Raw genomic sequence first — 21,990 nt, 5'->3', positions numbered from 1 at the left:
TCACTCTCTGATCCTGGCCTGCTGCAGCAACCACCTGTGTTTGGTTTGATGCACCATCCAACATGCACACAGCACACTTCCACACAACCACACACTGCTGACACGACTGACAGTCTTATTCTTACATACACAATTACTCAGAGGTATTTTATGTTAAACTGTTAAATAAACATCTGATTGGCATTTAACTCTGTGTGGCCTCCCTCTTTGTTTCCAGCCTTAAAGGTGGGGTAGGTAATTTTGGAGAAACCAGCTCGAGATCGCGAGAATTTGAAAATACACAGCCGGAAAAAATCTGCCACTTCCTTACAGAGCCCCTCCTCCAACACACGTTCTTATTATACATCCATGCAACACACACGAACGCGCACATGACCAATGAGGGCACGAGATAAGTTTGTGCACAGATGGAAGGCTGACAGGCAGGTAGGCCATCCAGTTATTTTAGCCGGGCCGGCTAAAATGATTGGTCGTACTTTTTACAGTACTACGGCTTCCACAGGTGATTTTTTTATGGATTTTTTGTCAAAGCACTTAAGATATTCATTGCTATCGGATGTTAAGAGCATTCCATGGAATATAACAAAAAGTGTATCTCGAGCCGGTTTCTCAAACTTACCTACCCCACCTTTAAGTAAGGTTGTAACAACACTAAAAGTGCAGTAACAAGAGCAATTCAATATCTACAGGAAACATGAAACATAGACAGTCACATATTTAATGTAAATATTAGCAGTATTTAGTAGTGCAAAAAAACGTACAAAATGGACGACTACTATATCTACTAATAATAGATAAGACTCAACGTTCGCAGCTCTATTTTACAGGTTGAAGTGCAAAGAGAGCTGTAGAAGATAAGGGAAAAAAGGAACCATGAGCATTTCCAAAATTCCCACTTGTAACATGAAAACATGGAAAGCATCAGAAAATACTCTTAAAGTCTCCACCACCCGCAGAAGGGTGACCACATGCACTCTCCTCTCTGTGGTACCACTAAAAGGTTTGAAAATAAACAAGTGAAAAAAAGAGACTAGTCACTTCACGGAGCTTGAACCGTTCCAGTTTAAAATTGAACACAAAAAATGAAAATGAGATATTTAAAACTCAAGTCACCCATTTACTCTGCACTTCAATAAGACAAAGAAACAGTCAATATCTAATAAAGATCTTTATTTCAGATTTTAAATAGATTTACAAACCATAAGAAAAAAAGAAAATATAAACAAGAAAAAAAAAACATCAAGTGATCGTCAAATATCCACATGTGCATATCAAGGTAGATTGTAAACAGTCCTTTGAAGCCGAACAGCGAGACTCCCCGGGGTTCACTCAGCGCCAGAAAGGATGTCTGTTTGTTTAGTTGTTGTTTTTTTTGTTTGTCGTTTCCTGAGGTTCTTGTAGTTTTCTGTAATTATCTGCTGGGTTTTTTTTTTATCCCTCAGTGATGCCGACACAGAGCTCAGAGAACCGGGGGGGCGAGTGGGGAGGAAAGACGATGAAATAACAGCAGTTTGACAAAAAAATTATGAAATCCCATTCACCCTGAAACCTAAAACAAAAAAGGAGGGGGAGGGGGGGGGGGGGGTCATTCATAGGTTGTGTAATGAACATCAGTCATTATCATTATTACAAGTGTTCATAACTAATGTATACGTCTGTGTGGTGTCGATTAATGCTGCTATATTTAAGTAGAACTCATTCTTTCATGAACAATCCTGGGTTTTTTCTAACAATCAGGTCAATTTCCGTAGCACTTAATACATGTGAGAAAGAAAACAATTTGAAAAAAAAAAAAAGATTACATCAAAACAGTAAAAGAAGCAAACAAACCCCCCCCCCCCAACCCCTTCAAAAGGAAAAAAAGACACCCCTCAGCCCATTCACAATGCAACAGCTTTAGATAAAATGGAGTTTCTGTCCCTGGACACGACCCCCGACCCTGATCTAAAACCTCAAAAGGTGTCACAAACATCTACTGAAGAACCGTTCTCCAACTCATGCTCAACCCTTCCCCATTTTACTCATCTCAGCACACCGTATAAAGCAGTTGGCCAATAATCTAACGGAAACAGCGAGAATGTAAGAGTTAAAAATACTGCTGGGTGTTAACGTGTGTCTGAGTGTCCCGTAAGGAGAGGCCTCTGACAGTGTGGACTGGAAACACTCGCCGCCCCCCCCCCCCCCCCCATCAGTCTGCATCACTCACACTGCTACCTGATCTCCTCTGAGGTCACAGGGTTCATTCACTCAGGTGAGTCAAGATGGCTGCAGCCCAGTGGAGCGTTTCAGAAGAGAGGGGAGAGGGGAGAGGGGAGAGGGGAGAGGGGGGGAGAGGGGAGAGGGGGGGGGGGGGAAAGAGCCTCAGAGCCACCACCAGGGGGCGAGCTCTGATGAAGGCCAGTGCTCTGTAGAGTTAGAATAACAGACGTGAAGATGGATAAATCAAACGTCCACTTCTGAACCGAGACAGTCCGAAGCTCCACAGGTTGCAACACTCCCTATCAGCTTTCCTGCCACGTTTAAAGCACTGCATATTAAGTAGCACTGACTGCATAGGTTGTTTTAAAAAAAAAAAATACAGTACATTGGATTTCAGCAGCTAGATGTTTCTGAATGCTTCCAGGCCACTAGTAGCTCGTGCTTGTGTGATGAAGGCTGCGTGACAGGATCTACATTCCCGTCTTTGTAGCTCGGTTGGATTTTACACCGTTCTCACTCACACCTCGGACAAATCAGACAGATGCTGCTATTAATAAATCCCATTGAGAGTCACAGTATCCCCACCTGAGGCCTTGTGAGCTCGAATATCCCCCTCTGCTGTCTTTCCAACAAGTCTTTCAGATCTGTGGTATCGGGGAGCGAGGGGAAGGCACGAGGGAGTGTGAACAGCTTCTTTTTTATGGATCACTTTTGGAGCAGCACAAGCCCTGGGGCTCAAAAGAAAAAGAACAAGAAGAGGCAGGGCTTCAAACAGCCCGCTAACAGGAGGTCACACACATGGCTCAGAAGTGACTCAGCTTTTCAAAACACACACATATGTGCACTAAATAAGCCTCCCGCTCGTTTGACTCGGATCTGATCGGACCTGGGACGTTACATTCCAGCTCGCTGATGTCGAGAAAAGGCGAGAGCTCTCCAAATTCTCTGAGAGGAAAGGTGGCCATCTTTGTTCAAAGCTGGACAAAGGAGCAGGTCTCGGAGTAAAGACGCAGGACATTTAAACGGGTATCAGTGCAGACAAAGAGAAGCTGTTACTGTACGTTGTGCTGCTGTGTATGTGTAACCTCTACTCAAAAAACTCAATAAAAACATGTCAGAAACAAAAACAACTGCAGCTTGTTTTGATGCATCAGGTTTTAGTGTGCATACTGTGAGAGCACGAGACGGAAGTGAGGACGACGAGGGAGGGAATTAAAGTTCAGTCCATGACGAGAGAGGGGTGTGTGTGTGTGTGTGTGGTATGTGTGGTGTGTGTGTAGTGGGGGAGGGGCATAAAGGGGAAGTTGTCAAGAGTCCTCGGTGCCTGAGTCGTCGTAGCAACAGTCCTCGTTGTCCTCCTCGTCGTCGTCGTCCAGCTCCTCGTCGTCGTAGTAGTCGTCGTACAGCAGGTTGGAGCCGTCGTCTGTGGGCGGGACCAGCGTGCGGACGCAGTACTCGTCCAGCGTGATCGGGACTTTGACTCCGTCCCGCTCTGCTTCCGCCTTGGTCCCCACCACCTGCTTCCTGTTTGGGGGGGGGGAGGGGGAGAAGAAACAGAAAGCGTCAGAACTGGAAGCTTTGAGTTGCATAAATATCTGTTCTGACTTTGGTTCAAAAAGATATCTTCATGACCGAATAAAACCCTTTGATTCTTTCTAAAACTAGATTATTTCAACAACCTTCAAACACTCCCGACCTGATAGGGGAATGATTTCTCTTTTGATGTTTTTACACATTTATATTTGTACTTACTGATCCGTTTTTACTTGCCATTTTATTTACTTATTGTTATTAATAAAAAATGTTGTCACTGTGTTTTTATTTTTTATATCTGAACTAGGAATCAATGTTTTATTTTTGTATTAAATTATTCAAGGTGGGGTGGGAGGGGATCTAATGATATTCTGGCTGCTGCTTCACTCAGAAATAGCACAATAATCACTGTTTGTGCTATACTGTACATACATTACATTTAATACCTTTTCAACACATTTATATGTCCACTTAACTTTTTTTAAATGTACCATGGACGTGAGCTTATTTGTTTTTATTTTTAATTACGTGTGCTTGTCTCTGGTAGACTACTCTTTTTATTTTTGCCTTTTTTATCTGCTCTGGCACCTTTGCTGTAAATGTCCCTGCTATGGGACTTATACAGGATTTCAGATTCTGTCATTATAATGGAACTGTGCTGTGTATTATATGAACTATGTGTTGCCTGGTGGAAATAGTAATCTATACTAAAATATACAAGTTTAAGTAGGACAAGGACTTGTGTATGAATTACTATTCATTCGCAGTAGAATGTTGTTATTAACCATGAGGAATGCTTTGATTGTTAATATTATGTTTGTCTTATTGATGGTTGAAAGGATTATTGTTTTTGTTTTACTTCCATACTTGATTGTTAACGAGAAGTTATTTTGTTTGTTTATCTTTGTATTCCTTTATGTAAGAAAGAACAATGCACATTAATCAACATAGCTATTAAGTAATCCGCATTCTCCGGCAGGTTGATGGCAGTAACAACATACAAGAGCAAAAATGTGTTAAAGGTGGGGTAGGTAATTTTGGAGAAACCGGCTCGAGTGCGCTAGAATTTGAAAATACACAACCGGAAGACATCGGCCACTTCCTCACAGAGCCCCTCCTCCAACACACACAAACGCGCACATGACCAATGAGGGCACGAGATAAGTTTGTGCACAGATGGAAGGCTGACAGGCAGGTAGGCCATCCAGTTATTTTAGCCGGGCCGGCTAAAATGATTGGTCGTGCTTTTTACAGTACTACGGCTTCCACAGATGACATGTTTTTATGTATTTTTTGTCAAAGCACTTTAGATATTCATTGCTATCGGGATGTTAAGAGCATTCCATGGAATATAACAAAAAGTGTATCTCGAGCCGGTTTCTCAAACTTACCTACCCCACCTTTAAGTGTGTAAATGTGTTTGCCTGTATGTTTGTGGACCCAAGGCGGAGTAGCCAATGCTAACGCTAGTGCTAATGGGACGCTAATGGTGACCCTAATAAAGAGTGAAGTGGTCTTTTTTCCTCCTACCTGATGATCTCGATGTATTCTCTGTCCTTGCCCTTGCTGTCCCTCCACTTGCGGTACATGACGGAGGCGTCCACGTTGGCGGGGGAGAAGGTGTTTGGCTCGTTGAGGAGAGAGATGACGCTGAGCAGGATGGTCCTGGAAGAGGGATTAAAATACAGGAGAGCAATTAGGGAGGAGAATAGAGGAAGATGGAGGTAAGACGAGACAAGAGGCATTGAGAAAGCAGGACAAAGAAGTGAGCAGAGACAGAGAGGACATATGGGAGAGAAGGAGAGGGGGAGGGGGAGAGACGGAGGGTCAGACGAGCAGCCGGCTCAACCCCAGAACATCCACCCGTCTCTGCTGGAGATGAACAACCTCCTGGAACAACTCCAATTTCTAACAGGCTGAATTGATGATCATCCTTAAACACTGAAATTCAAAACTGTATGTTCATTATTTATCAAAGACTGTTAAATGGCTGACATTTTGTTCTAATATGGCACAAAGTAATAGGCCTTGTTTTAAAGGTCTCCTATTATACTGTTTTTCATCAATATATTATAGGTCTCAGATATATACAAACATGTCTCTGAAGTGTTTGGCTCCAAACACCAAACAGATCATTGCAGCATCCCATAACCCCCTCTGTTTCAGCCCTGTTTCAAAAGTGCTGATTCTCTGTCTGTTACTTTAGATGAAAATAAGGAGCCCCTCCCCACACCCCTCTGAGAGATATTTGGTTACAAAGCACACAATGGTGCTCGAGGAGGAGATTCAGGTGATAAGGTAGGGGGGGGGGGGGGGGGGGGGGGGGGGGGGGGGGGTTACCTTGGTTGGTGATTGGCTAATGGTGACACAAGCCAACACATCGTTATGACATCATAAAGTGGCCAAAATCTGATCAGCTCATTTTCAGACAGGTTTTTATATAAATGGATCAGGACAAAAAGTGAGAGAATCTTTTTTCCTGAAACTTTCAGAATCTCTTTCCACAGAGGGGACACATGTTGATGTAGAAGAGACATGAAAAAGTGGATTTTGCATAATAGGTGACCTTTAAAGGTTTTTCCTTGATTAGGGACTTGAAGCCGTTATAAATTGCATCCTTAATTACTTCTCACTTTGGTGACGCTCACTTCCAGCAATCAGTAAAAATGTGAGCAACTAGCCGCATCAATCGCTGCATGATTTGTTAAGCTTTTAGTCTGTATTGATCGGTGGACAACGAGCAGCAGGGAAAATGTGGACAGAAGAAGAAGAAGAAGGGTATTTATGTGACATCGATTTTGTCTGTCCAGATGGGTAAAGTGACCCTGGTAACTATTTATTTCAGCCTTGTTCTTTAAGATATAATCTAGGCTTGATGAATGGATGTTTAGTACCTGACGTTCTGCGTGGGGTTCCACCTCTCTGAAGGCAGCTCTCCGCTCTGAGGGTCGTCCACAGGGGGGTGCAGGATGGAGATACAAACATCTCCGTTCTACAGAGACGGGAGAAAACACAACCATGTTCAGAAAACAGTTCATGTATTAGGCACCATAAGGATAAGTGCCACAACATACTCTGGGCAAGTTTCTTAACAGTATAACTTCAACATGTTTATATCACATGGAAAAAAAGTCAGTGAGAAAAACTTGGAAATTGTTTTTATTTAATCTCTTCCATATTATACACATTTTTTATGTTATACCGAAATAAAGCATTTAAAAAAGTTAGTTGTGGGCACAAATAGGTTTAAAGATAGTCATCCACTGCCAAACATTTAAAATCCTTAAAAAGGAAAATAGAGTTCAACCAGGATCCCGTGTTTTCATATACTAATATAAAACCCTAAACAAATGATAATGGATCACTAGGGTATTCATAGGGCCTATAAGGAGTGTGTGTAGGTTTTGACCAATGATTAATACTGTTCACAATTACCTCATAAATGTTGGGGTGCCACATTTTGGTGAGGAAGCGAAAGGCAGGTGGAGAGTACGGGTAGTCGACGGGGAACTTGATCCGAGCCTGAGGGCGAGAGAAGACACATATTAGCAACATGAGAGGCAGGCAGTTTAAAACACAGCAGACAAGTCAGGACTGCTTCCCTCCAAACGCTCGCTGCGTGGGAGAAGCATTTCCCACCAGCTGACGCACAGCACTCTGAATCAAGCTTGTAAACACTGTGAATAACGTCTTCTGAAACATGAATATTATCTGTTGTGTTAGTCATGCGATGTTGACATCAATGTAAGTTTGACATCATTTTTCTTGTTGATACTTTATTTTATTTAACATAGAACAGGTCAGGAGTGGACTGGGACAATACAGATTTCAGGTGTAGAATCTCTGAGATTAAATGTCAAAAAGTATATTTATGTGGATTTAAAAACACGTGCATGGTCCCCAGAAGCTAATCCACACTCCCTCTAGCAGGATTGTTGAGATATTAGACTTGTGGTTAGTGGTAATAAAGAAAGTGTTCAGGTTTTCCAGCAGGAATCTCTTCTAAACTACAAGTTAGTGGCGGTGGACTGGGCTTCCTGTACATTTAGCCGTATTTCTGCTTCACTTTGTTAGTTTCCATTTCCCATGGCTTCCTTTCGTAATTAGTTGAGTTGTCTTCTCTGAGATGAATCCAGTGAAGTTTGATGTTATTGACACTGCTGCATGGAGCTTCACCCCCATGCAGTATCAGAAGAACATTCCACAACCCCTCTGTTATGTGGTCATTAGTAAATGATTGACGAGGTCAAAAGATCCAACTTTACTTAATGCAGAGGTGGAAGAAGTACTCAAATTATTTACTTAAGTTAAAGTAGCAATACTACAGGGTGAAAATACTCTGTTACAAGTAAACGAGTAAGTATAAGCATTAGAAAATACTTTGATTACTATGCAAAATGGCTTTTTTAAGCACCAGATATTTTTTTTTTATTAAAAATGTGTTCATCACTTCACTGTTTAACTTGGTAAAGTGGGGTTTATTTGAATACATTTATACTGACCCTGACTAAATATGTCAAATAAATGTAGTGGAGTAACAAGTTCAACGTTTGTAAGTAAAAGTACACACACACACACAGTCAACAAGCAGCTGCAGAATGAAGACCTCCACCATCCAGAGCAGGAGCATCAATAGTGATTGGGAGAGGCTATAAATAGCAGCTGAAGAGTCATGGCAAACCTGATGGAGGTGGCTGGGCAAGGAGGAGCTAATGACGGTGTAATGTAATATGGTGTGGAGGCAGGGTGGAGGCTTCAGTGCATTCAGCTGCCGAGTGTGCAGGAGGGGGGGCGGGTTGGTAGAGAGACATTGTGGGGGTTTGTCCTCTCCAGCTGTCACTGCAACCCAAGACAATCCACTGCTCAAACCTGTGTTCTGCTATTATATGTCCTAATGCCAACACCACCCCCCCACACACACTGTATAAATGCTCCTGTGTGTGGCGGACCCCTCCTCCCGTTACAGAAGGAGTGCAATGGGTGGGACGACACACGCACACACACACCGACTACACTGATTACACACACGCACGTCACTCACAGCATGAAACCTTCTGCTTATTCCCCCCCCCCCCCCCCCACCACTGTCACATACATACACACACACTTGCTCACATTTGCTGATTCGGCATGGTCAGCTGGTCCTCGCCACAGTGAGCCGACGAGCGGGAGGCAGGGGCAGAGGGGAGGTGGAGAGTGGAGGGGATTTCACTTTGTATAAAAGGGGTTGTGCTCCATATAATAACTGTGCTTAACATTAAGGTCTTATCCCGCTTTGCATGCAATGTGGATGTAACGGGAAATTGTCAACACTCTGTTCAGTGCTATCTGATTGCTGCATTTCAAGGTCTGTAAAGGGAGTCAGTATGTCCTTTTTTTGGCCCTGAATTGCTGAATAAACGACTCCCATGATATAAAACCAGAGCAGGGAAGAAACACTGACCCAGGCCTGAGAGAATGACGCTTGTAGGGAAAAAAAACTAAATCCCTGGGTCTGCCTGACCGAGCCAGAAAGCTGGCAGCCCTTCAGAGTGCAGGGTGCAAGCCAACGCTGTACACATTACAGGCTGGAAACAGTGCAACCCATAGCAGCCAGCAGGGGGGGGGGGGGGAGACAAGGGCCAGGGAACAACGGTGAGAGCTTAGTTTGTCTTCCAAAACAATATTTCCACATCATGATGAAATCTGTCCACTGGCTTGGAAGATAATTTGCGTCATGTCCAACAAACCGTGGTGATTCAGATGAACTTAAATTGGTGCAATTCAAAAGGGGATGGAAATGGTGTTAAATACATAGAGGGCATAAGGTTAAATGTAATTCCCAGTAGAAACTGTGGTTGATGCTTGTTTGTCTGCCAAGAAAATAGCGTGTGAATGAAATGCTCTTCAGCAGCTGGAAAGTCCCAGACATCAAAAAACGATTATTTTAGCAAAGCACCGTTTATCAATCCAGTTTCATTATTCAACTCTAAACGATATCTTAGATACAAGACACGATTGAAAATCAAGGATATGACACCAGAAAAAAACCCTCTTTGGTGACCCACAGGAAAATGTTTCCAAATACTTATTGTCGCTTTTATGAATTAAGCCCCTAAATTGGCCCATGTCTAATGAGGCATCAACACTTGCCATCACATAGCCCCATTCATCACAATCCTGCCAGTCTGAATGCAAGCTACAGGAAGGTGGGGATATGCATTAAGGATAAGGATAAGCATTGATCCCTTTGAGAAGGTAAGAGCACGGTTTCACAATGCAGCTTACCAGGAGCCTTTATTCCTTTTCACGCAATTTCAAACTGTATACCACGCAATGGATACAGTAAACATTAGAGCTCCATGATAGTATGAAACACAATTCAGTCAGTAGGCAGGGGAAGAACTGACACATGTGTGTTCCTTGTGGTTATAGTAGGAAAAACTACAGATTTAAAACCATTGAAAGCAAAAGGTCTGTGAGGTCTACCCAGGCAAAGGATATGTTACAAGCCATATTGGAGACCCCAAAACTTCCTTTATTGTATATATATATATATATATATATATATATATAAAAAAACAAGAATGCTTTTGTTCCAAATGAAAAAGCAAATAAACATTTGAAGCACTGTCAAGGCCAGGGGTCGGGATGGGCCACACGACGGGTCTAAAACTGGGGACGTTGCACGTTATGACCACTCTGTTTCTCAATATAGTTGATAAATGACTATACATTTATGTGTAAACAAATATCTGTTGGCCAGATGAGACACAGCACTATATTGCCAACGCCTGTCATTACACAAAATGTTGCCTCATTTGTGACACATCACAAAAGAAGAGAGTGGCACAAACTGACGATACAAGCCAAAAAGCCCTGTATACAGTTTTACAAAAGGTCCTTTGTAACCTCAAACGCTGTTAATGTGTGGACAAAAAGGTAAACAAAAAGGCATAGAAAAAGCTACTTTGTGACAATTGTTGACGTGAGGACTAGGCCTCCCGGGGTCAGGAATGAAACGGTCGACCTGCCCACCCAGGTGACACCAAACCCTGGATAGACGGAGGGATGGAGGAGAGGAGTGTGATGGAGGTGGATGATTGATTGGCTTTGCTCTGCAGCTGTAAGTAGACAGAAGAAAAGAAACACAAAGAACGATACAGGAGGGTCTTAAAAAGGCCAGTATCAGCTTTCTCTTTAATTTCAAAAGAAAATGTTCGTGCATTGAATAGATCTATTCCTGTTACATATGAGCTTTTACCAAACAACTCCCACTCTCTTCATTCTCAGTGTCTCCACAACACAAGCTCAAAAAGGCCTCTGCCCATCACAAAGTGCTATCTTCAATTCACTTGCTTCAAGATGCTACAGCTGACTTGCATGTTATGCCTCATAATTGGATTAAGACAAGAATTAACAGCATCCACAGTCAGGAGGTGAGCAACCCTGAAGAGCTCATTTGAAGTGAAGCCACTTTCCTGCCAAGCATGCAAAAAAAAAAAAAAACTCCTTACTGAGAAGATCTCTATGAAAATCTCTTTTGGATTGGGCGCTAAAATGCTGCCTTGAAGAGAGAACAGGAACAAGAGTGAACGTGCCCACCGTGTGTAAAGTGACAGCAAGGAGAAGTAAACCAGGTCAAGGCAAAGACCCTGAACAGAACAAATCGTTCAGTTCTCCCCGAGCAGCTCTTTGCCTTCCCTACAGACCTTATCCTCACACACCGAAGTCCTTGTGTACAGCAAATTCCATACACTAACACACACATGGAGGTCCCAGAGATTATCATGTTGGCACCCAGCAGTCCCCCACCTCATTAACTCAGAAGGTTATAGTTTATGAGAAGGAAAGGATAAAATACTGAAGCTTCATTTCCTGGTTTAGACTTAAGCCCCATAGCAACAGGAGTCTGGTCTTTTGCATTGCAAATGAAAGGCATCATACTATCACGTTATGAACGATTTGAGTCGCGTCTATATTAATTCACAATTAGAAAATATCCAATTGGGGGCTCTGTGGTGCGAAACAAGTTTTGTTACACCCCAACATTTGACAAAGGCAGCCCACACCAAACTTTTTGAACCATAAAAGTCGTCATATTCGAAGGCGAGTATTACGCATTGGGCGTGTTGTTTATTGGTCACGTCCATGGTGTGCAAAGGCCCTAAGGGTCTAACGATAATTCCTGTATCTTTATTTAAATGTTCTCTACCAATACAGCAAGCTGGACAGGTTTTTTCAAGTCACTAATTTGAGGATATTCCCGATTATCCTGGATAATGGAAATTCACCATGATCAACTACAAGTGTTTTTTTGCCATCCTGGGTAAATCCTATATCGTCCAATCCCTAAACGCAACAAATGGGACTTTCAAACAAACAACTGGTACAGCTTTGTCTTAAAGGGTACTTCACTGGTGGCCCCTTACAGGAAGAGGAAAAGCACACGTGGGCTTCAGGGGACAGTTATAACTGTCTACTGGGGCCTCACGCTCACCTCTATTCACAGCAGGCTCTGCATTCAAAAGAGGCACCACTCTGGAGGAAGGGCCCGCCTGCTCTTGTATGGCAGGTTCTGTATTCCCACTGCTTTGCCCTGCTCTCGTTTCTCTGTGACACAGCCAGAGGGGGAAACATGAGTCCTACAGCTCGGCCCTCGCCCCTCCACCGCTACGAACATGGCGCTGGGACACGTAACAAAGCATCCACCCAGCCTCAACAGAACCGAGTGTTGACTGATTGTCTGGAAAACACACACAGGCCCGGGCCAAAAGCAGAGGGCAACACCCCTCTGTTTCATGTTTGCTGGGAAGAAGTGGTTTGTCAGTGTTTTGAAGCCACTGGAGAAAACCACTTGAGTGCGATATGAAAGATGTTCCATTTCATAAGATTTTTTGAGTTTTTTGAGTTGCAGAGACCCCCGCAGAGACCCCGTTTACGTCACAATGCAACAAAAAGCATAATTAAAGCTGCCAGGTGCTGACACAGCAGTACTTCAAACAGGGTCACACATTTATTTTCACAGACCCCAAGCTCTTCCACAGTAGTACAGTTGTTTCTGTTGCATCTCATTGTGACCTTAAATATCTGGATATAAAGCCAGTGTTTCCTCTATATACAAATAGCGGCAGCTATATATTAAAACATTATTTTTTAATTAAAATAATAATAAGTGGCTACCCTTTTTGATTGTTTGTTATGTGTATTTGTAGTATTTGTGTTACTGTATGTTCAATAAAGGTGTATTTAGCTAAATCTTGAGACATTGCCACTGTATGTACTAGGCCTCAAGAGCCTTTCTTGTGCTGGCAGACACATAGAAACATATTGGCGGGGCGCAATTCGCACGCACAGAAAAATTCCACGCGCTCCGTGCTCACATTTTGCTGTGCCTTAGCACCGCTGCAATGACTCCATCCTAGGGGAAACACTGAAAGCACTGTACATCTCTCTGTTTTCCTGCTGCCCGACAGTAAACTCAGCAGGAAAACAGAGAATAATCAGCAGAAAAAACAATAAATAATATAATTGTTAATTGCAGCCATAATAATGACCAGTTAAAGTAGATATTTAAACTCCAGATTAACTATTAAACTACAAAAGCAAATAAAACCTCATAGTTATGGTATCGTCTGGGCAATCAAACTAAACATGTACAATAACAACAACAACAACACACAGCGAGTCAGTGTGAGAACACTCCTGTAAATCCGAACTCTGGGTGAAAACAACACAGTCAATCTGCTTCAAACGTGTCCCAGGACCACTGCTGGCGGCGGGACAGACGGGCCTTCTGCCAGGAATCCTCACACACTCTGAGCCTGAAGGGATACTTCACATGACACACACACAAAGGACCTTCAGCTTGGAAAGGTCTCAGACACAATTAATGAATGCCAGTATTAGTGGGGGTAACGGTGTGAGATTGTCACAGCAGAACAACCATCTAAGAAAAACCTAGAGCTTTACACTATTATTGTCATCAATTACAATGATCCCTAAAAGGAATGACAACCGAATTGTAATATTGAACAAAAAAGCAGAACTAGAGCATGTTATTTAATGGGACTCCTGTCTGTACCTTTAACTCACACTTATGTCATCTTCTTTTTTTAAATATAGTAGATAACCAAATGCACATGGTATGATAACCACCACACTTTACACCACACTGTTACAACCCTAGTCAGTATCAGCTCCTGTGAGACCAACATGTCAATGATAAATGTATTATCTTGGCTCAGTTTGCCTGTAAAACTGCTGGCCTGATTTCATAAAACTTGGTGAAAGGGTGTAACACGGGCCAAGAAAGAACCAACATTTTGGAGCGGACCCAAATCACGTGGCAGATAGACAACTGTTGTTCTCTTCCGTTAGCATTGAGAAATTGGTAATTGTACCGCATTCACGTGGTGTCGGAATGTTGTCCCAAAAATAAATCCCAGCTTGAAAAATGTACGCCTCGGCTATCAATGTGGTGTTAAATCCCTCTTAATAAATACATTCAACACATCTTCAATGTTGTTTTCATACAACCACTTGCTCATGAACACACTGAAGTCGGAAAATTACTTTGAATCTGATGGTAACAAACAATTGCCAAAACTCTCGTGAGATTTGCTGATGCACAACCTGTCCTAACCTTAATCATTGAATAACCTTTTAAAATTTAGCAGGGTTACCATCTAGGCCAGGGGTGTCCAAACTACGGCCCGGGGGCCATTTTGAATTCAAAAATATAATGGAATATGGCCCACAAATGAAACTTGTGCTTGTCTTATATTGTACTTCTTAACTATAAATGTTAAAATACATTACACAGTAGTATTCATGTGTTAATAAGACCACTTCAAATAAATTCAGTCAATTCAAGTTGGAAACATGTTCCAAAATATCTTAGTTGATAAGAAAAAAGTTCAACAACTTATTTACATAACAACCTTGAAATACACCCATCATATTTCCCCTTATTATAATCAATCTGAAGCTTTTGTTTTAGGGGATGAGCTTCCAACACTCACAAGCATCATTTACCTACATTTGATTGATTTTGCCAACTTATAACTGAACTTATGAGGTAATATACCTCTTGTGAGTGGCCCAGCCCTTCGTATATTTTTCCTGTATGTGGCCCTCGGAGAAAAAAGTTTGGACACCCCTGATCTAGGCAATATCCTATCAGAACTCATCACATTTGAGGTCAATCCAATTTCATTTATATAGACCAATATAAGAAATTACACATTTGTCAGAGAGTGCTTTACAGACTGTTAAACCTCGAAACTCCACAATAATTAATACGGAGGGGTCACTCTCCAATACAGACATACGTACAATAGATGTCGTATCTACACACACCATAACCAGTTCACAAGAATTTTACAATTTCAGGGTTACCATATAAACACGACCTGCTTATTGTAGATCAAGGACAGTTATCTAATGTTCTTTGAATGATACTGCAATATTTCTGCAGTTCTGATATATTTGTGATGGTGTGACTCTTTGAGAGCACCACCCACGAAAAAAGAACACCTGACTCAGCCAGGTTTTCGTATATGACGTCGTTCAGCCGCCGTGTTTCAGGTGAACTGGCGGCTGCAGCAGGTCAGGGCTGTTTGGGTAACCTGAATCAGAACAGGGTGGGATTCTCTTTCTTTTTTGTGGGAATAAGGCAAACTGGTTGGATGGAAACCCAGCAGAGAACAATGAGTCACAACCATGCGGTGGATTTCACAGCCAGGCTGTGCATTCCTGGCCGACAAAGGAATCCTGTACACAGCAGCACCCACACGGATACACTGAGCTCCATCTACGGTCGCCTGGCCCTCTGCTTGTATTCACAGGCCCCAAAAACACCAGAGGCAAAATGAATAAGCTTCTCAAGAACTGGAAAACCAAAAACACTATACGGCTGTAGTGACGGTTTACACAGAGCAGTTATGTATATGCTGGATAATCTGAACACAGTGGGATCCTTCACTGATACATTACAGTTGAGCTGTAATATGGAAACAACTATGGCTAATGCGGGGCTTAGCATTATGAGACTACAACAAAAACCCTTGTAAAGAGACCATGTACCATATGAGTATGTTGTTATTGCAACTCAAAGACTAATTAAGTGTATTCTCTGGGTCCTGACCTACATTATTATTGTCGTTAGATCACAAAGACAGACCATTATGCTTCCTCAATAATAAAAAAAGACTCATTATCCTACGTTTGATATCCAATAAAACAACAATGTAGGACAAAATTGAAGCAGCAGTGAGAGGAATTTATTTGAATTCGCCAGACGAAGTAATAAATCAAACTGCTTTTAAAGGATGAATAACAACATTAGCATAGGCCTCGGGAGAGCTACAATCCACTCAGTGTTTTGCAATGTGTGACGTTGATGTTTACATGTTCATTAGGTTTATGACTAATCAACAGCTCTGCTATGGCAACAAATGATATGCTTTTCTATATTTACAATGTAGGTGTGTGTTTTCCACTGAAACTTAAAGTGAGTCGGTAACCAGGTACTGTAACTCCAAAGGACCAAAACCGTGAAAACAACCCGTTTTTATAAGGTCAAGGGCCACGGACATGGTGCCTTGAAAATACATTTAAAAACACACAAATCAGCAGCTGCTTTGTAAAGTGCCAACCCTCTACGTCAATAACACTCACAAACAGGAACACACATCTGTATCTCCACTCTCAAGGGAGGAAGAGTGCAAGAAAAACAATTTAAATGTATTTTCAGTTACCGTAATAACTTAGATAAGCTTAGATGTAGGTTCTTCATTTCAAAAGTGACATACATCTTGGATTGATTGGATTTATATTAAAAGTATAACATGTTGTGTAAAAACACCAAGGAACTGATTAAATGAGGGAGATGATAAAGCTTATCATAGTAACGTTAAAGCTTGAGGTGGCTATGCTAACCATCTTGTGTTTCATATTAAAACAAGATAAAATATGAACATGTACTAACTGTAACCATAAATAAATGACCTCAATTAAGTAATAGTTTAAGTAAATAAAAAAGGACATGTGAAATAAAAAAAGTTGTTATATTTGTATTAAGGGTTAAAAAGGTGTTAATCCTGGTTGAGTGGAGTTTATTTAAAGTCAGCTGTGTAATGCAACTAAGTACATTTACTCAAGTACTGTACATAAGTACAATGTATGGGTACTTTTCTTGAGTAACTCCATTGCTATGCTACTTTGTACTTCTAGACCACAAAAATACATAGGTGAATAATGTACTTTTACTGCACTACCTTTAGTTACTTTGCATATATAATCACTTAAATATGACTTTAGTTCCACCTGGATTAAATTCACAGGCTACTGAGCAGTAAATAAAGTGATTAAAACTAGTTCCACTTTTACCATCTATGATAAACACAACATCAATAACTATAATCAAAGCATATGGTGTATTTGATTCGGAAATGAGGCAATCTGCATATGGACTTTTACTTGAGTAACAAAATGAATACAGGACTTTTACTTATAACAGAGTAATCCTACACTTTGGTATTTCTACTTTAACTTGAATAAAATATCTTCTTACCACATTGGCTAACTTTTAGATAAAATAAAGGACCTTAATCAATCCCAGTTTTCAGTATACATAAGACACATGGGAAAAGTTTTAATGTTTTCAAGCTTGAAAACGTAATAATCCTGATTGAGTAGAGTGTATTTAAAGTTAAACAAAGCAGTAGAGCCTGTTTTATCCGAGTAATAAAGAACAACTGCCAATTATCTAATGTAACGTTTTAAACTGTTACCTGCTGTGTATGAAGACGTAACTTGGAGGCCAATGTTAACCGTTGGGTTCTTCTCCATGAGTAAACTACTTAAACACAGGCTAAATCTCCCAGCTACAGAACAATAGACCGACTGCTAGCTAACATTAGCTACTCACCTTAAAATAACCACCCTCGTAGTGTGTGTTCGGGGGTCCGAATATCGCCACTTCCCAGTTGTACATGTCCGACTCGTCCACCAAAGTTATTTTGAACCCTTCGACCGGTTCATCTTGGAGACTTTTCATCTCCAGCATCAGGGCTTTTTGGGAACTGGCTACATGGTGTCCATGCTGAGCCATATTCCTACAACGATCTGTGTAAATATATCAGCAACCCACCACAGCTGTGACGGGGAAGAAGGACAAAGCTAGCTACGAACAAACAATGGCTATCAGTGGAGAAAGAACGTGAGTTTCCGTTGGTTTCCGTTAGTCTGGTTCCAAAACAGGATCTGAAAACGGGTCTTTATTTGGTCAGAGCTCGTGCGGCTTCCTCCGTTGTTGTGAACAGTCCCGGGGAGCCCCAGTTATTAACGTCCATCTGAACCTGCTGTTAAAGTCAGATACCATGCATGTTGCACTTCCGGTACAGCTTTCAAAATAAGGCCCTTTTTTTAATCTGGTTGAACAAAAATTGTTGATAGATAGATAAGTACTTTATTGATCCCAATTTGGGAAATGTTTGCGTTGCAGCAGGATAAACAAGGCAATGTACATAAGAGAAATTAAGACACAAGAAATAAACAATCTAACATATTTCTGAAGTAGAAATAAAATAGCAATAAAAAGTTGGAACACGTGGAACACATTTATATAGCTCCGAAATTCACCTTGGATGTTAAATTGTAACTCGTGTGTAATGCTTGACAACACCCACAAACCCAATGTGGGAAGAATAAAGTATCTATCATCAGTCTATCTACATATCTAAACCCCAATTGTATGTATTCTCTTTTTTGTTTCAAATGAATTGCTGTTCTGTTGGAACTAAGCTCTAGTCTAGATAAAAGGCATCCCCTAGCGAAAGATGCCAAATTACTTGCACCTGAAAATGAACCTATTCTCAAAAATATATTAAATTCACAAGCTTTTATTTTGAAAGCAAACACAGGAAACCCAGTTTGGTTAGCTTGTTAGTGATGCTAACGAAAGCTAGCACGGTTCCTCGTTTGAATGTTGTTTCTATTACACATAAAAAAAGGTGGTCTAAGCAACATTTAAAGTTAGATAAACTAATTCTACATACATCTATAAAAAGGAAAACTCTCAGCTTTGTTAGCTGAACTTTACTAAACTCAGCTGCTCGCTGTCAGTCATTATGGGGGTCGATTACTTCTGCTTACACGCAAGGCATTCTGGGAATTGACGTTTAAAGCAATGCAGCTAGATGTCTAAGTAATCACACCAACACACACATTATTATGTGAGCAATCTGTTCAAACAGTAGATTAAAAAATATGTGGTTCACAAAAACACAAAAAGTACAACAGAAGCTTCTTAAAGCCTTTATTTTTTTTTATTTGGGTGGACTTTCTTTAAAGGGAATGTAGATAATTTATGTTGTACCCTTTAAAACATTTTACATTGTACAGCTTGATAATGGAATATGGAGAAATAAAAAGACAGGACCTTCCAAAGTCAGAGTCATACCAGAGTATATTTCAATGTCACAAGCCAAACTTGGTATTATAACTCACTACAACTGAACCAACAGAAAATTAAGACAGAGTGGGTTGCCTCTCAGTACACTGCTTCACATGACCTGTTCTATTCCACTTATTATAGGGAGCCCCATGCCCTTAGTGTAATGACACCAACTATAACCCCCTTCCTTCCCCTGTGTTTAATAATTTAAAACATTCAATGATATCACTTTTTTTTCTTTTTAATTGTCTGAACTTGTAGATAAAAACACAATACCATCAAAAATAGAGAATGGTCAAGTAAACTTCTTTAAAAAAAAAACTATAAAGAAAAAGGACAAACTGGAATGACAAGTTTCTCTTTGTAAGCATGTCAGAAATAAAAAGGAAATAAACGTGTACATTCCTAATCATGCAATATACACATTTTAATCAAATATGCACAGGATAATGATCAGAATCAGGACAATGGATGATTAGGGGAATTGGTTTTTTTCAGGTTCTCTTATATCAGTCATTTTCAGGAACAGGGAAATTACATACATACTTATTTTCTATAGACAGTCTTGAAATACAGCGGATCACTTCAGCATTCAGACTCAACTACAGGACAGAAGATCTCATGGAATGGCTGACCTGATCTGCAGGTCACAGACATCATTATCATAGTCGTTATCTACAATAGCAGACAGATATGAAGAGGGCCTTACCAGTATGTGTGTTCAGAGACGCTACTGAGTCAGTTTTTATCTTGCTACTACAAGGTTAAGTCGTGCTGGACCGGGTAGTGACCTCAGACATGAAGTAAAACATCACAAGTACCTTTGAGAGATTAACAAGAGGTAGCCATTTAAAAATTAAAATGGCCCATTCATGTTTATCATAATGTCAATGCACAAAAAAACGGCAAGGCAGTTTCTGAAGGGAAAGGAAACATTGGGGTTTATCTGGATGTCAGTAAAGCTACTGCGATGCTAGTCAAAGTGGCACAGGTGTAAATGTCTCACATAATTCCACATGAAGACAGACAGAGCTGCTGTAGGGAGGCTCCCTTTCATTGGCAGCCATGTTGCCTAATACTGATTGAAAAGTAACCTGAAACCACTTAACAGTTTCTGCTTACAGAGAACAACTTGCAACCTGAATGGTTTAACATTAAAGACAGGTTTTTAGTGTAACTTTCTCATCTCTTAGCCAGTCAAATTTGACTTTCCCATAGAAAGGAGGCAGGACAGCGATGTAACATGGGCAGCTCGCTTCATGCCAGATTATTCTGTTCCTAACTTTACCACGTGGTGACACAAATGAAGGCCCTCAGCACCATATCAGTTTCATAGAAATAACAGTATCCTTCTGGGTATTACAGTAAAATAACATATTCTATTTAACTGACAAATCCATCTGTGAGTTGAAGAGGAGGCTGATAAAGGTGGGACTGTCCAGAAAACTCATGTTAGACTGCACACTTCTACTCTGGGGTTAAATGTAATTATTTTGATACCTTCAAATTAATCTTTGATTTTAGAGAGGAATGATATGTTGGAAGTTCTTAGGGGGTCAAACTGCAGCTTAGCACAGTTGGTTAGGGAGCAGATCAACTGGGTAGAGAGGGGGGGCTCTAGTAGGTCAGACTGCACAGCTAAGGCACAGAGCAAAACCACTCATCTACTGTACTAATCACAAGGATTGAGTTGAACTAACACCAGCAGATCTGCTCTGAGCCTTGCCAAAAGGCAAGTAGGGCAACGGCTCTGAAAGAAGTTTAAAATCCATGTCTTATATGTAGCTTTGGTTACATCTCCCCACTACTGTGAGGAGGTTAGAGTCCCCATTTTCCAGTTTGAGAAACGTCCGTCACATGGTCTACAAAGCTGAGCAGCACAAACACTGATGTGGAGAGGGCAGAGAGAAAAGGGGCGAGACAAAGGCGCAGACAGGTTTCAGACAAATAAAAAGAGACAAAAAAACAAACAAACCAAAAGACAAAAAAAAGAACTCCAAAACAGTAAAATCACATTTCAACCATCAACAGCAAAAGTCCAGTTCTCAACGTTACATTACATGACTGTCACAGAGTGAATTGCCGACAGAGTGTAGGAACACAGGAAGGAGCAGAGGACACAGGGCATCCAGAAAAAGGAGCTCATTACAGTCAGAGGGAACCAGGAAGTAAAGATGAAAGTGCGTTGCAGAGAAGACGGCGCATTTACACAGTGAGTCTGTAAAACAACAATCGAATGTTGGGGAGTGACCACAGAGCTCAGCGCAACAACAGTGTGTGAAAAGAAGGAGGTAAGGGGATAGAAATCTTGCGAATCTGAGGACTAATAAATAGGGCGATACTGGAAGTGCCAGACGCAGTGTTTCGTAACATGATTATGTTGTGTTGCAGCGAGGGGGGGGGGTGGCATGGAGAGGTCGGGGGGGCACCCTGGGGCTGTCGGACACAATCAGCACTGAGAGAAGGTCTGCTTGATCTCATCCAGCACATTCCCGAGCAGCGTCGGCTCGTCACATTTAGCGTCAATGGACACCGTCTGCTCAGACTGGGAGGAGAGAGAGAATCAAGCTCACAATCTAAGTTTACTTTAAAAGGAAACCAAAATAATAGGTTATGAAAATCAGAATTTGCAGAGGATAAAAGGTTCTTTGGTTCACTCACAGTTTTGACCAGCAGACAGACGTGGTGACCCTGGATAGATCTGCTGTACATGGAGGCACAGGAGTCGATCCTCTCCACAACTGAACCAAGCAGACAGAAACGGGTCAGACACACTCTGCATGCAGTCACAATGCGATCTGAATATTCTTAGTGTTTCT

At 41.3% G+C, this 21,990-nt stretch overlaps 2 protein-coding genes across 6 annotated transcripts in view; both read right to left on the bottom strand.

Moving 5' to 3' along the window:
• Window positions 1-2,567: 2,567 nt before the first annotated feature.
• cdc34a (cell division cycle 34 homolog (S. cerevisiae) a) lies at window positions 2,568-18,072 on the bottom strand. Its single transcript, XM_034147196.1, has 5 exons — window positions 17,645-18,072; window positions 7,168-7,254; window positions 6,627-6,724; window positions 5,263-5,397; window positions 2,568-3,723 (listed from the first exon to the last, which is right to left on the bottom strand). Exons 1-5 carry the CDS (start codon window positions 17,825-17,827, stop codon window positions 3,507-3,509), a joined length of 720 nt encoding a protein of 239 aa, XP_034003087.1. The 5' UTR covers window positions 17,828-18,072; the 3' UTR covers window positions 2,568-3,506.
• Window positions 18,073-19,018: 946 nt separating this feature from the next.
• Window positions 19,019-21,990, bottom strand: part of ap3d1 (adaptor related protein complex 3 subunit delta 1) — a 37,476-nt gene continuing 34,504 nt past the window's right edge. For all 5 annotated transcript variants that reach the window (XM_034146979.1, XM_034146980.1, XM_034146982.1 and 2 more), the window contains 2 exons: window positions 21,833-21,912; window positions 19,019-21,716 (listed from right to left, as the gene is read on the bottom strand). In XM_034146979.1, coding sequence (XP_034002870.1) covers window positions 21,621-21,716; window positions 21,833-21,912 — 176 coding nt within the window. In that variant the 3' untranslated portion in view covers window positions 19,019-21,620. The remainder of the gene's footprint in view (window positions 21,717-21,832; window positions 21,913-21,990) is intronic.

This window comes from Trematomus bernacchii, unplaced genomic scaffold (assembly GCF_902827165.1).
Source record: "Trematomus bernacchii unplaced genomic scaffold, fTreBer1.1, whole genome shotgun sequence".
Classification (NCBI taxonomy): Eukaryota; Metazoa; Chordata; class Actinopteri; order Perciformes; family Nototheniidae; genus Trematomus; species Trematomus bernacchii.
This window is presented reverse-complemented; position numbering and strand designations above follow the sequence as displayed.